Source organism: Trachypithecus francoisi, unplaced genomic scaffold (genome assembly GCF_009764315.1).
Source record: "Trachypithecus francoisi isolate TF-2019V2 unplaced genomic scaffold, Tfra_2.0 Lachesis_group0, whole genome shotgun sequence".
Taxonomy (NCBI): domain Eukaryota; kingdom Metazoa; phylum Chordata; class Mammalia; order Primates; family Cercopithecidae; genus Trachypithecus; species Trachypithecus francoisi.
This window is the reverse complement of record NW_022681453.1, coordinates 141876660-141890666: the sequence shown is the minus strand read 5'-3', so window position 1 is coordinate 141890666 and position 14007 is coordinate 141876660. Positions and strand designations below refer to the sequence as shown.

The window sequence follows — 14007 nt, the reverse complement described above, 5'->3', positions numbered from 1 at the left end:
ATACAAAAATTAGCTGGGTGTGGTGGCAGGCGCCTGTAATTCCAGCTACTTGGGAGACTGAGGCAGAAGAATTGCTTGAACCTGGGAGGCAAAGGTTGCAGTGAGCTGAGACCGTGCCATTGTACCCCAGCCTGGGCGACAGAGGGGGACTCCGTCTCTCACACACACACACACACACACACACGGAAGAAAGATAATTCAGTCGACTGAGAAGAAAAAACCTTTTTCCAGAAAAACAAGTTCCAAGAAGAAAAAGAAAAAACCTTTTAAATATACCTATCGCCTGTTTATCCACTTTTAATTAAGCTTTTAACCATAGCACTCTTAAAAAAAATGCTTTAAATATTTTTATTACCCAACTTTAGCCATACCAAGCGGCCAGTATTTTTGGCTTTTGAATCTTACTGCAGGTAACTTCCCACATGAAATTAATCAGATTTCACTAAGGTTATAACTTAGCCATGGACACACGGGTGTCTCAAAGAGTTAGTAAGCAGTTTCTTTTCTTTCTTTCTTTCCTTTTTTTTTCTTCAAGATTTAGAATCTCCCCCAGGGTAGTTTAGAGAAAGGAAAATTCAAGATAGGAAATCAGAAACTATTCATGGGCGGGCGGGGAACCTCAATGAATGGAAAAGTTACATAAATAAAAAACCAGAAAGGAATCATTCCAGAAGCCAAGAATAGAACCCAGGCTGCCATTGTCATAAAAGCAAAGCCTTAGCTACTGAGTTAGAGCAATGAGCAGTTTCTATAGTTCTTCCCAGAAGGAGCCTAGAGAAGCCAATTTCAAGCTTGCAAAGTTTTTTAACTACTCAAGATAATTTTTAGGGCTATGACATGAACCTCAAAATTCCTGTCCTCTGGATGGCGGAAACCAAGTACGTGGTCACAAGGTTAAGCTCTTAAGGACAGAAAACAAGACAAATTTCATACAGTATTGGTTTCAGAGACCTATAGTAAAAAGTAACTGTCCAACCTGCTAGGCTGGCTTGAAAAGCAGGCTTACAGGGGTCCTAAACCCACATTCTATCCTGTGATACTCCTTTCTCCATTACAGAACACAGAAAGACAAATTCTTAGCACAAAGTACACCAGATTTGCTGCCGCCTAAGACTAGTTTCTATTAAACCCTTGCAGAGAAACCAATAGTGACATTTACCCAGATAAGAAAAAGAGAGAGGACCAAAAACTTGCCTGGTAAGCCTTTCTTACCCTTTTTTGCTAGCATACCAGGTTTCTGGGCTCCTTTTCTCTGCAACTTCCAGAAGAATAGAGCAGCTTCTGATGACCCTCCTCACTGTGCCATAGCTGTGGGGTTCAAGCCACTTTACAAAAGAAAATCACTCTTTCCTGTTTTATGGAACCATAGGCAAGATTCTTAATTTGCCCAACAGGCTGCATGGGGAACCGAATTAACATTTTCTGTCCTAGCAAAACACACATGACAAACATTAGTCACCTTGTTCAGCACCCAAAGTCAACCTGACAGAGCTCAAACTTCTTCCCATTGGTCCTTGTTGTCTTTGATCCATTCCAGGTGGGAAGGGACAACCTGTGAATGGTAATTCACAATGGGGTCTCTGGGCAAGGGGAAGAGCAGATAGTCATCCCAAGAGACAGACCTGTTGAGCGTTGAGCCTTCTTTAGAGCTTATTGAATGTGACCAGACAAATAAGGAGGGTTCTTTGAATTAGGCCTGCTGGACTTCTATCAAGAACGCCTCTGAGATCCCTTCCACATAAACAAACACATGCAAAGGTGAGGCAGACAGAAGGCCTTCCAAATCAGATCCCTAACTAAACTATCCTCCTATTCTTGGTCTGAGAAACCTCTAAATCTTCCTCATTGAGTTAGAAGTCTTCCAAACCAGGACTCTTCCTACTGGTTAGAAAGAGTCCCTCAGGAGCCGAACAGACATCCCACAATGGTGCTACAGACACAGACACCCCATGGTGGAGCTACAAGCAGACACCCCATAATGGGGCTACAGACACCACACCATAGGGCTACAGAAGCTGCTGGGAGAAGGAAGAAAGCATTGGCAGCGCCTAGGATATTCACCAATGCAGACACCCTGCAATGGGGCTACAGACAGACACCCTGTGATAGGGCTGCAGTTAAGGGATGTCCCCCCAGGACTGTTTCTCCATTGCTATTAAATCTGTGCACATTGGGTCGGCAGTGCCCCACCAGTAGACAGAGTACCAGAATCAGCCCCCGGTTCCAAAAGAACTAGGTGGCTGTTTGGGCTGCCTTCTGGATCCATCGCTGGAGGGGGCCACTGAACCAGGGACAGGTAGCCACAAGGGCAGTCCTGGACAAGCCCCCAAATTTGTAACTGCCCAAGGAGTAAACTTTGCCTGCTGCCTAGACAGAGCTGATTCATCAAGACAGGGGAATTGCAATAGAGAAAGTAATTCACACAGAGCTGGCTATGCGGGAGACCAGAGTTTTATTATTACTCAAATCAGTCTCCCCAAACATTCAGGGAGCAGAGTTTTTAAGGATAACTTGGTAGATGGGGGGAAGCCAGTGAGCCAGGAGTGCTGATTGGTCAGAGACGAAATCACAGGGAGTTGCAGCTGTCTTCTTGTGCTGAGTCAGTTCCTGGGGGGGGGCCACAAGATCAGATGAGCCAGTTTATTGATCTGGGTTGTGCCAGCTAATCCATCAAGTGCAGGGTCTGCACAGTATCTCAGGCACTGATCTTAGGAGCAGTTAGGGAGGGTCAGAATCTTGTAGCTTCCAGCTGCGTGACTCCTAAACCATCATTTCTAATCTTGTGGCTAATGTTAGTTCTATAAAGGCAATCTAGTCCCCAGGCAAGAAGGAGGTCTGCTTTGGGAAAGGGCTGTTACTGTCTTTGTTTAAACTATAAGTTTCTCCCAAAGTTAGTTCAGCCTGTGCCCAGGAATGAACAAACACAGCTTGGAAGTTAGAAGCAAGATGGAATCAGTTAAGTTAGATCTCTTTCACTGTCTCAGTCACAATTTTGCAAAGGCAGTTTCACTTTTATTTTTTCCTTTTTTAAATTTTTATTTATTTATATATTTATTTTTTGAGACAGAGTCTTGCTCTGTTGACCAGGCTGGAGTGCAGTGGCACAATCTTGGCTGACTGCAAGCTCCGCATCCCAGGTTCACGCTGTTCTCCTGCCTCAGCCTCCCAAGTAGCTGGGACTACAGGCGCCCGCCACTACACGCGGCTAATTTTTTGTGTTTTTAGTAGAGACGGGGTTTCACCACATTAGCCAGGATGGTCTTGATCTTCTGACCTTGTGATCCTCCCACCTTGGCCTCCCAAAGTGCTGGGATTGCAGGCGTGAGCCACCACGCCTGGCTCACTTTTCTTTAGGCCTACTGGGCAAATAGGTTGTTTTCAATATTATGTTATAGAGTGCTGTAGTGTACACTTATGTAAATGTCTGTATACTGTGCATCTATTTTTCCAGGGTAGATTCTTGTTTTATTTCGTTTTTTAATAGAAACGGAGTCTTGCTGTGTTGCCCAAGCTGGTCTTGAATTCCTGGGCTCAAGTGATCCTCCCATATTGGCCTCCTAAAGTGCTAGGATTACAGGTGTGAGCCACCATGCCTGGCTCTCAGGGGAGATTCTTAGAAGGAAAATTCCGGGGGCAATGAAGAATGTGCCTTTTGAGTATAAATCTTTAACTAGAATTCATTTTTTTGGTGTGTAATGCTGCCTCTATCATAGACCAAATGTATATGTATGCTTAAGCCCATGTCAGGATTCTGTATATACTGTTTCTTTTATCTACTATTTGCATATTCCTTCAGTAATACTGTTTTCATTAATGTAGATTTGTAGTAAGCCTTAATGTGAGGTAGAACAAATATTTTCACCTCTACAAAGTTATCGTGGCTATTCTTGCCCTTTTACTCATTTGCTTGAATTTTAGAATATGCTTATCGAGCCCTAAGAAGAGATAGTGGAATTTGGTTGAGATTTTATTAACCACACATTCCCTTAGGAAGAATTGGCATTGTGAAAAGAGTTGTCTTTCCATACTTAAGATGTATTCAGGTCTATTATGTCTTTTGTTTCTCTTTTAAGATCCTGTACATGTGTTATTAGCTTTATTTCTGGGTGTTTTATTTTGTTGTTGTTGTGTTGATTAATTTTCTGATTGTGTTGCTCAATTTATTTGAGCAGCTCACAAAACTCAGGGAAACACATTTATCAATTTATTATAAAGGATATTTTAAAGGATACAATAAACAACTATATGAAGAGATACATAGGGGGAGGTCTGGCAGTATTCTGGGCGCAGGAGCTTTTGTTGCTGTGGAGTTGGGTTATGCCACTATCCTGGCACATGGATGAGTTCTTGTTCACCTTCCTGCAAGCCTCTACAAGTGCAGTTGTCCATAGCTCTCTGTACCCCATCCTCTTGGACCTTCTATGGAGACTTAATTGGATAAGCATGATTGAAGCATGGACAACCATGTAAAACATGACTGGACAAAAAGAGTTGGATCTCATATTAATAGACTAAGTGGGAACACTCAGGCTGTTAGTTCAAATTCTTCTTGGCCTCTCTATGCAGCATTTTGACTTACTGAGTATGAGGCAGGACTCCCGAAATGGATGTCTTATGACCTACAATCAGATATGATAGGTCAGAGAATTTACGGCCAGCAGAAAGACGAAAAAGGGGGAAGATGACTGTGTATTTTTAGTTTCTGTGGCCTGCCTTGGGGAGAAAAAGGAGCAGGTGAAAGGAGGGCAAGAGAAGGTCAGAGAGAGATGTTCTATTTTTTGAGCCCTACTTCTGAGGCCTAAAACGCACCAATATTATAACAAAAGGCTGTCTTACCTTTATCATTCTGAAGTTCCAAAGCTGCTTCAGGAACCAAGGACAAAGGCCAAATAATTCAACAAAAGATATGCTTATTGTTTTCATCACTTAGGAAATAAGGGCTATGGGAGTTAGGAGCCATGAACCATGGATAAAAACCAATGTGTATATGTATCATAATATCACAGGTATCAAGCCTAAGAACTATTTGCCTCATCCTAGATCCTAAAGATTTTCTCCTGGGTTCTTTTTTTTGAGATGGAGTCTCGCTCTTTTGCCAGGCTGGAGTGCAATGGCATGATCTTGGCTCACTACAACCTCTGCCTCCTGGATTCAAGTGATTCTTTTGCCTCAGCCTCCTGAGTAGCTGGGACTACAGGCACGTGCCACCATGCCCAGCTAATTTTTGTATTTTTAGTGGAGATGGGGTTTCATCATGTTGGCCAGGATGGTCTCGATCTCTTGACCTCGTGATCCGTCTGCCTTGGCCTCCCAAAATGGTGGGATTACAGGCATGAGCCACTGCGCCTAGCCTCCTTGGTTGTTTTCTAAAAGTTGTGTAGTTTTATGGCTTAACTTGAAATCTGATCCTTTTTTTTTTTTTAGAAGTCTCACTCTGTCGCCCAGGCTGGAGTGCAGTGGTATGATCTTGGCTCACTGCAACCTCCAACACCCAGGTTCAAGCGATTCTCCTGCCTCAGCCTCCTGAGTACCTGGAATTACAGGTGCATGCCATCACGCCCAGCTAATTTTTTTGGTATTTTTTATATTTTTAGTAGAGACGGCGTTTCACCATGTTGGTCAGGCTGGTCCCAAACTTCTGACTTCGTGATCCACCCGCCTAGGCCTCCCAAGGTGCTAGGATTACAGGTGTAAGCCACCACACCCGGCCAAGTCTGATCCATTTGAATTCAAGTGTATAAGAGGCAAGGTTTTGGTCAGTTTTCCTTATTTTGCTTGTGGATGTCCAATTGCTCCAGCATTTGGTGAGAAGACTACCCTTCCTCTTTTGAACTGCTTTTACATCTTTATCAAAAATTGATTGAAGGTCAAGCTTAGAGGCTCATGCCTGTAATCCCAGCTACTTAGGAGGCTGAGTGGGAGGATCGATCACTTGAGGCCAGGAGTTTGAGGTAACATAGGCCCCATCTCTAAAAATAATTTTTAAATTAGCTGTGGTGTCACATGCCTGTAGTCTCAGCTACTATGGAGGCTGAAGCAAGAGGATTGCTTGAGCCCAGGAGTTTGAGGCTGCAGTGAGCCATGCTTACACCACTGCACTCCAGCCTGGGCAGCAGAAAGAGACCCTGTCTTTAAAAAAAAGAAAAAAAAAGAATCAGTTTTGTGTATCGCAGGTGTGGACTTCTCTACATAGTGATGTGATTCGTAGCGCAAGCTCCTTCCCCAGGTATGAAGAAACAAACATTCCTTCAGAGCACAAAATATACTCCAGATAGTCTCTTTTTTGAGATGGAGTGTCGCTCTGTTGCCCAGGTTGGAGTGCAGAGTGGAGTGCCACGATCTTGGCTCACTGCAAACCTCTGCCTCCCAGGCTCAAGCAATTCTCGTGCCTCAGCCTCCCGAATGGCTGGGATTACAGGCACATGCCACCATGGCCAGCTAATTTTTTGTATTTTTTGTAGACCTGGAGTTTCGCCATGTTGGCCAGGCTGGTCTCAAATTCCTGACCTCAAGCAGTCCACCCATTTTGGCCTCACAAAGTGCTACCTCCTGAAAGTGGCTTGAACCCTTGGACACCACATTTTATGATGAATTATAAAAATAAATACAAGAGTTGAATGGGAAGCTGGATTAGTAGTTTTCAAATTATAATTTGTAACTCATTGTTGGGTCATAAAATCAACTAGGGGAATCTCAGGATTTTTTTTGTTGGTTTTTGAATTGCTCATTTGAGATATTTTAAAATATAATAGCAAAATCACACTTGATATTTAAAAAATCAGTTGGGCATTCTTTTGTGGTTCTGTTTCTGGTTTTTCTGTTTTATTCCATTGACCTAAGTGTCTCTTCCTCTACCAATACTACATAGAATTGATTAATGTAGCTCTAAGTCTTGAAATCAGGTAGACTGTTTTCAGACTGATCCCTCCCAATTTATTCTTCTTTGTCATAATTGTTTTTTGGTTTTGTTTGTTTTCTTGCTTGTTTTGAGACAGACTCTTGCTCTGTTGCCCAGGCTGGAGTGCAGTGGCACGATCTTGGCTCACTGCAACCTCTGCCTCCCAGGTTCAAGTGATTCTTCTGCCTCAGCCTCCCTAGTAGCTGGGATTCCAGGCATGCACCACTATGCCTGGCTAATTTTTTGTATGTTTAGTAGAGACGGGGTTTTGCCATGTTGCCCAGGCTGGTCTCGAACTCCTGAGCTCAGGCTGTCCGCTCACCTCTGTCTCCCAAAGTGCTAGCATTATAGGTGTTAGCCACCACACCTGACCTATCGTAATTTTAGCTATTCTAATTCCATTGCCTTTCCACATAAGTTTGTCTATATCTACAAAAAATCTTGTTGAGATTTTGGTAGGAATTGCATTAGACCTATAGATCAATTTGGAGAGAATTTACATCTTTACTGTGTCACATCTTCCCGTACATGCATATGGTATGTCTGTTGATTTGTTTAGATCTTCTCTGACTTTTTTCATCATCTGTTTGTGTTTTTTACAAAGTTTTAATGTGTAAGTTCAGCATATGTTTTATTGTGGGATATTTTCTTAGCTTACTCCAGTGGGGAACAACCTAGCTCTGGTCTACTTGATACTGGCATATATATCTGTGGAAACACTCTTCTTATACATACAAAGATGATCCCAACCAGCAGAATCCAACTGCACCATGTATAATGGACTTTATTCTCTCATCCCCTCGTGCACAGAAATGCTGGTTGTTTCAGTCACTTGCCGATGACTTCTGATGTCCCAGCAAATGGCATTGTTGACTGAAGTGCTGAGAAGATACTTCTGAGGACCCACGTCTAAGGTGGACTTAGCTCGCGCTCTTCTGGTTAGTCCCTGAACAGGAGTGATGCCTCCAGGCAGGTGGCATGCTGTCTATCCAGCCCAGGCCCAGTCTTCGAGGGAGCGAGGGCGGCTTCAGACAATAAAGAAGGAAGAAGAGGATGAAAGCTATACTCCAGTGCAGGCTGCCAGGCCACAGACGCTCAACCGCCCTGGCCAGGAGCTGTTTCGCCAGCTCTTCAGACAGCTTCGCTACCATGAGTCTTCGGGGCCCCTAGAAACTCTGAGCCGGCTCCGGGAACTCTGTCGCTGGTGGCTGAGGCCTGACGTTCTCTCCAAGGCACAGATCCTAGAGCTGCTGGTGCTGGAACAGTTCCTGAGCATCCTGCCTGGGGAGCTCCGGGTTTGGGTGCAGCTCCATAATCCTGAGAGTGGCGAGGAGGCCGTGGCCTTGCTAGAGGAGCTACAGAGGGACCTTGATGGGACATCATGGAGGGTGAGTGTGAGCAAGTATGTGGTGCCCAGGGAACTCTTCCTGCTGGTGAGCCAGCTTGTCTGGGGATGGGTGTGGCCCTCTGAACTGTCAGTATAGAGGAGTGCGGGGAAGCCTTCCCTTCTTCCCATGGTACCTGAACAGCTGAGAACAGGACCCTGAGCTATGGACCCTTTAGCAGGTATCCTTTCCTACCTTCCCAGAGGAGTATCAGCTCTAGATAGGGTCAGCAAGTCTCCATAAATAATACTAACTTCTGGGTGCAGTGGCTGACACATGTCATACCAGCACTTTAGGAGGCTGAGGTGGGAGAATTCCTTGAGGCCAGGAGTTCAAGCCAGCCTAGACAACATAGGGAGACCGCCCCCCCACACGCTGTCGCTATACATAATTTAAAAATTAGGCCAGGCATGGTGGCTCACACCTGTAATCTAAGCACTTTAGAGTCCAAGGTAGGCGGATTGCTTGAGTGCAGGAATTCGTGACCAGCCTGGGCAACATGGCAAAACCCTGTTTCTACAAAAATTAGCTGAAATGGTGGCATGTGACTGTAGTCCCAGCTACTTGGGGGACTGAGGTAGGAGGATCATTTGAACCCAGATAGGTCAAGGCTGCAGTGAGTCGTCATTGCACCACTGCACCCCAGCCTGGATGACACAGCAAGACCCTGTCTCAAAAAAAAAAAAAGCCCAGTAACTAGTCTTTGGACACAGTGGCTTACAGTATACAAAGTCCATCTCCACATATTATCTAATTTGACTTGAGACTAACTGTAGCCCTGTAAAGTGGCGGGTGTTGGAACAGCACTTAGGGTTAGGGCTCTTGGCTTCTCAGTGGGAAGAGTACATGTTAAAACTCAGAAGAGCGCTCTGCAGGCACCATGTAGCTTCCTTCTCAGTAAGCCTTTTTTTTTTTTTTTTGTGAGGTGTACCACACCATGCCCAGCTAATTTTGTTTGTATTTTTAGTAGAGATGGGGTTTTACCTTTGGCCAGGCTGGTCTTGAACTCCTGACCTCCGGTGATCCATCTGCCTTGGCCTCACAAAATGCTGGGATTATAGGCATAAACCACTGTGCCCAGCCCTTCTCAGTAAGCTTTTGAGGATCTTTTCTATGTGTGTAAGATGGGAGGTAGAGAAGATGGACGTGAGTGCTGAGGGGCAGTGCTGGGCTGAGAAACAGGAAGACCTCGATTTTAGACTTCATTCCACAACCTCAACATCTGTGGCCACATAGTTGTACCTTTCAGAGCCTCTCTTCGTTAAGAAGAAAATGCAGAAATGGTCTAATCATGAGAATTTGTTCAGTAAGTATTCAAGTGCTTATCATATACCTGGCCCTGGCAGAGTTGGGAGTCCCAGGCCTGGCAGTTGAGTGGCAGCCGGTCAGTTCAAGTGCTTTCTTCCTGTCCTTCTGCTGCACACAGGGGAGCTGATGCTTCCTGTATTGTTTCAGTTTTTGAAAAAAGCATTTATCAGTTTTTAAGGCTTCTTTAAAATTTTATTTATATAAAAATACAGGCCAGGTGCAGTGACTAATGCCTGTAGTGCTAGCACTTTGGGAGGCCAAGGCAGGCGGATCACTTGAGGTCAGGAGTTCGAGACCAGCCTGGCCAACATGGTGAAACTCCATTTCTACTAAAAGTGCAGAAATTAGCCAGGTGTGGTGGTATGCACCTATAGTCCCAGTTACTCAGGAGGCTGAGGCAGGAGAATTGCTTGAACCTGGAAGGTGGAGGCTGCAGTGAGCTGAGATTTCACCAGTGCAGTCTAGGCTGGGCAATAGAAAGACACTCTGTCTCAAAAAAAAAAAAATATGTATATATATATATACACACACACACACACATTCATACATATACATATATATATATGATTCTGCACACATAATTCATTTATAAATGAAAGCTGTGGCTGGGCATGATGGCTCACGCCTGTAATCCCAGCACTTTGGGAGGCTGAGGTGGGCAGATCACGAGGTCAAGAGATCAAGACCATCCTGACCAACATGGTGAAAACCCATCTCTACTAAAAATAACAAAAATTAGCTGGGTGTAGTGGTGTGCGCCTGTAGTCCCAGCTACTTGGGAGGCTGAGGCAGGAGAATTGCTTGAACCTGGGAGGCGGAGGTTGCAGTGAGCCGAGATCATGTCACTGCACTCCAGCCTGATGAAAGACTACATCTGAAAAAAAAAGAAAAAAAGATTTCTGAAACAAATTTGACGTACTTGTCCCTGAAACTTTATTATAAAAATTAAATCAAGTAAGACATCAGGACATTGGATCTACCAGCAGTAAATGGTAATAAACACAGGGTAAAACTGTTAGAAAATATTTTTGCACCACATGGGGTACTATTTTAAAAAATTTAAAAGAGCATTTGTTATTTTTACCAAAACAATGAAATGTTCAAAAGGACCTGATTAATAATTTATAAAAGGAAATCAGGTACACAGTAGTTACAAAATCGTGACTTGTTTATATTCAGCTCATTTACAGCTAGATGTAATTTAAAAAACCCATGAAAACATTGCCACATGAGCAGAAAGCTGGTTGAAAGGTACTTAGAAGACAGTGGGGGCTGGGAGAAAGCCTCCCAAATTTGCAAAATGAAGAGAAATGCTTTAAGATACATGTAAAGTCACAGAATCGTTCTGTGGTTCAGCAAAATTATCACAGTGTGAAAAACCAGGGCCCGAGAAAGTTTGTCCTTCAACTCGTTTTGCTGTGCTTCCATATATATTTTTTTTAATTCTCCCTTTATTAGAAGAATAAAAAATGGGAGATAAATTATTGTGATCAATTCATCATCTTTAGTGTGTATCTCTGTATCAGATGATTAATGGCCTCAGGCTAAGGTTTGTCCATATCGTTATAGAGAGTGTCTGGGTCACAGGACCAGAAAATCTCAAATTGTAGTTTCCTGTACTCACCTTTATATGAGGGACAGCCTTGCCTCAGAGACCAGAGTTATTTGAAGTCTCAGGGCAAACGCTTCCTCTTTGTTGGTCTCTACTTAGATGGACACTGCTATTTTTTACACTGGAGACTTTTTCTTCTGTGGTTCCATGGCTGACTCTCATGATTAGCATTGCCTCTTTATTATTCAAAGCAAATTTACAGCTTGGGAGGTAGCCTGCCTCTTTGAGTTCACTTTGTACATCAGTGCCTAGAGAGCACTTGACAGTAGATATTACTTGACTGTATCTTCACTGTGAACCATTGTGAGTTTAATTCTGAAGAACTAGTTCCTTCTCATTTCTAAGTTATAGGCCTGGGGTGGGAGCTGAGGGATAATGGGAAGGTGACACTGTGTCATATGAGGCCCAACAAGAGTGCTGTACTGACTTAACATGTGCTTCCTTGTGTTGAGCTGGAGTCTCTCTCTACTTGGACTCTCCCAGGGCCCTCTCATTAAAGCCCAAGGAGGCTGAGGTGGTTGGAGGTACCTCCCTGGGTGTTCTTCTTGCCTGGAAGTAGTAAAGGACCTGGCTTACCTATCCCTTGGCCTTTGTCCTTTAGAGATTGGTCATGTGGTCTCTTCTCTGAGTTTGCTTTCTGATTCCCAGAAAGATCCTCTCACAACATTTTCTTCTTGCCAGGACCCGGGCCCTGCCCAGAGCCCAGATGTGCATTGGATGGGTACAGGAGCCCTGCGATCTGCACAGATATGGTCCCTTGCTTCACCTCTCAGGAGCAGCTCTGCTCTGGGGGACCACCTGGAGCCTCCCTATGAAATAGAAGCACGTGACTTCCTGGCTGGGCAATCCGGTACTTGCTGCCTGGCCTTAAGACCCCAGCCTTATGCCACACTTCTTGCATTTCCTGTAGTGTTGTCTTTTCACATCTGTCCTCTCATGTGAAACTCTTTCTGTCCTGGCCCTTAGCTCTCTGTCTTCTGCATCCATTCTATAACCCATATGTGGCTTGCTCCTCTCCCATTACACCCCCTGTCCCACTACCCCTTTCCTGGCCCCAGTAGACTGAGGACATGTGAGATAGGTATTTAACAGCATTCTGTACCTGCTCATGGGTCCAGGAGTCCTCTACTGGGGGGAAGAGTGGGCTTCTCAGTGGGCGGTCCAGAGCTGAGTTGCTCTCTCCTGGCTTTTTCTCCTTCAGATACTCCTGCTGCCCAGATGCCTGCCCTTTTCCAGAGAGAGGGGTGCCCAGGAGACCAGGTAATACCACCCAAGTCCCTGACAGCCCAGCTTCAGGTGAGCCACAGGACATTTGGTCCGTCATGATGTCCCCATGTCACTGCCTAATGGGTTAGTGCAGCTCCCCCATCCTGGGTTTCTCTGTCTAGTAACCTCACATCCAAAGACCCGTGTTCCAGAGACCAGATTATCCCCCTCAAGCCCAGAGGTCTTCTGCTGGGTGATGGTCTTCCCTTTCACCTTAGCCAGGTCCATCCTGCATTCACAAAGAGCCAGTTGATTCCCCTTCTCTCCCCTTCAAAGCTGGGAGCTGTGGACCAGCTCTAGGGCACAGTGTTTTTTCAGGACATTATGACTTTCAAGGATGTGGAGGTGACCTTCTCCCAGGACGAGTGGGGGTGGCTGGACTCTGCTCAGAGAAACCTGTACAGGGATGTGATGCTGGAGAATTATAGGAACATGGCTTTCCTGGGTAAGTAATCGATATCCTCATGCTTCTATCTATCTTTATTTCTGCCTTCTTGGGTTGTTTTGTGCTGCTGCATAGAAAGAGACCTGACCTAGTTTTAGATCCTGGCTCTGTAACTGCTAACCAGATCACTTAATCTAGCACCTTGGTAGCCTCTTTTGAAAAATGGGGAGAATAATGCCTGCCATTCTGGATTATTGTAAAGATTAAGGGTGGCTGGGTGTGGTAGCTCACACCTGTAATCCCAGCACTTTGGGAGGCCCAGGTGGGAAGATTGCTTGAGCTCAGGAGTTTGAGACCAGTCTGGGCAACATAGTGAAACTCCGTCTCTACAAAAAATACAAAAATACAAGCATGTGGTACGTACGCCTGTAATGCCAGCTACTTGGGAAGCCGAGGCTGGAGAATTGCTTGAGCACAGGAGGACGAGGCTGCAGTGAGCCAAGATCGTGCCACTGCACTCCAGCCCGGGTAACAGAGTAAGACCCTGTTTCAAAACAAATAAAAACAACGGATTAAAGGTAATATGTTTTAAGTTCCTAGTCCATTTAGGCATTCAAAAAATGTTGGCTGATGTAACCAATTAAGTAGACATGTGAGTCTCACCTCTGGAAAATTCTAGTAATCCTTTTGGGGGCAACTTCTGTCAGTCTCTCTTATCTCTGCTCAGGGCTATTTGAAATGACTGGGCCTCCTTCGCTGCTTCTGCTGCCTACCTTCCTGGCCTTTCCCACCTTCCCACCAGGACTTCAGGCCCAGAGGTCCTGAAGAGTAGTTCTGTGTCATCCATCTCTCTTCTCATCCCATTCCTTTCTCTTCTGCAGTGGGACCATTCACCAAACCTGCTCTGATCTCCTGGTTGGAAGCAAGGGAGCCATGGGGCCTGAACTTGCAGGCAGCTCAGCCTAAGGGGAATGCAGGTGTTGCCCCTACAGGTGAGTTCCAGAGAACCTGCCAGGTCCTGCTCCTCCTGCTTTTACTTTTCTCTTTCTTAAGGTCAGTTATAGAAGGAAGATCTTTAACAGTGTTGGTAAGGGTGCTTGGGCCACTGGGTCTCTTTCATCCTGGCTGGCCTCTGAGAGGTCATTCACTTCCA

The 14007-nt window shown here is 45.0% G+C and overlaps 1 protein-coding gene across 4 annotated transcripts in view; it reads left to right on the top strand.

The window, feature by feature from the left end:
* Positions 1 to 14007, top strand: part of ZNF445 (zinc finger protein 445) — a 30542-nt gene that overhangs the window by 13621 nt on the left and 2914 nt on the right. For 2 of the 4 annotated variants that reach the window (XM_033212271.1, XM_033212272.1), the window contains 5 exons: positions 7709 to 8286; positions 11885 to 12053; positions 12405 to 12499; positions 12788 to 12914; positions 13736 to 13846. In XM_033212271.1, the coding sequence (XP_033068162.1) occupies positions 7858 to 8286; positions 11885 to 12053; positions 12405 to 12499; positions 12788 to 12914; positions 13736 to 13846 (931 nt within the window). In that variant the 5' untranslated portion in view covers positions 7709 to 7857. Of the gene's footprint in view, positions 1 to 7708; positions 8287 to 11884; positions 12054 to 12404; positions 12500 to 12787; positions 12915 to 13735; positions 13847 to 14007 lie in introns of those variants that run through there. The other 2 variants (XM_033212273.1, XM_033212274.1) reach the window with 2 other exon arrangements.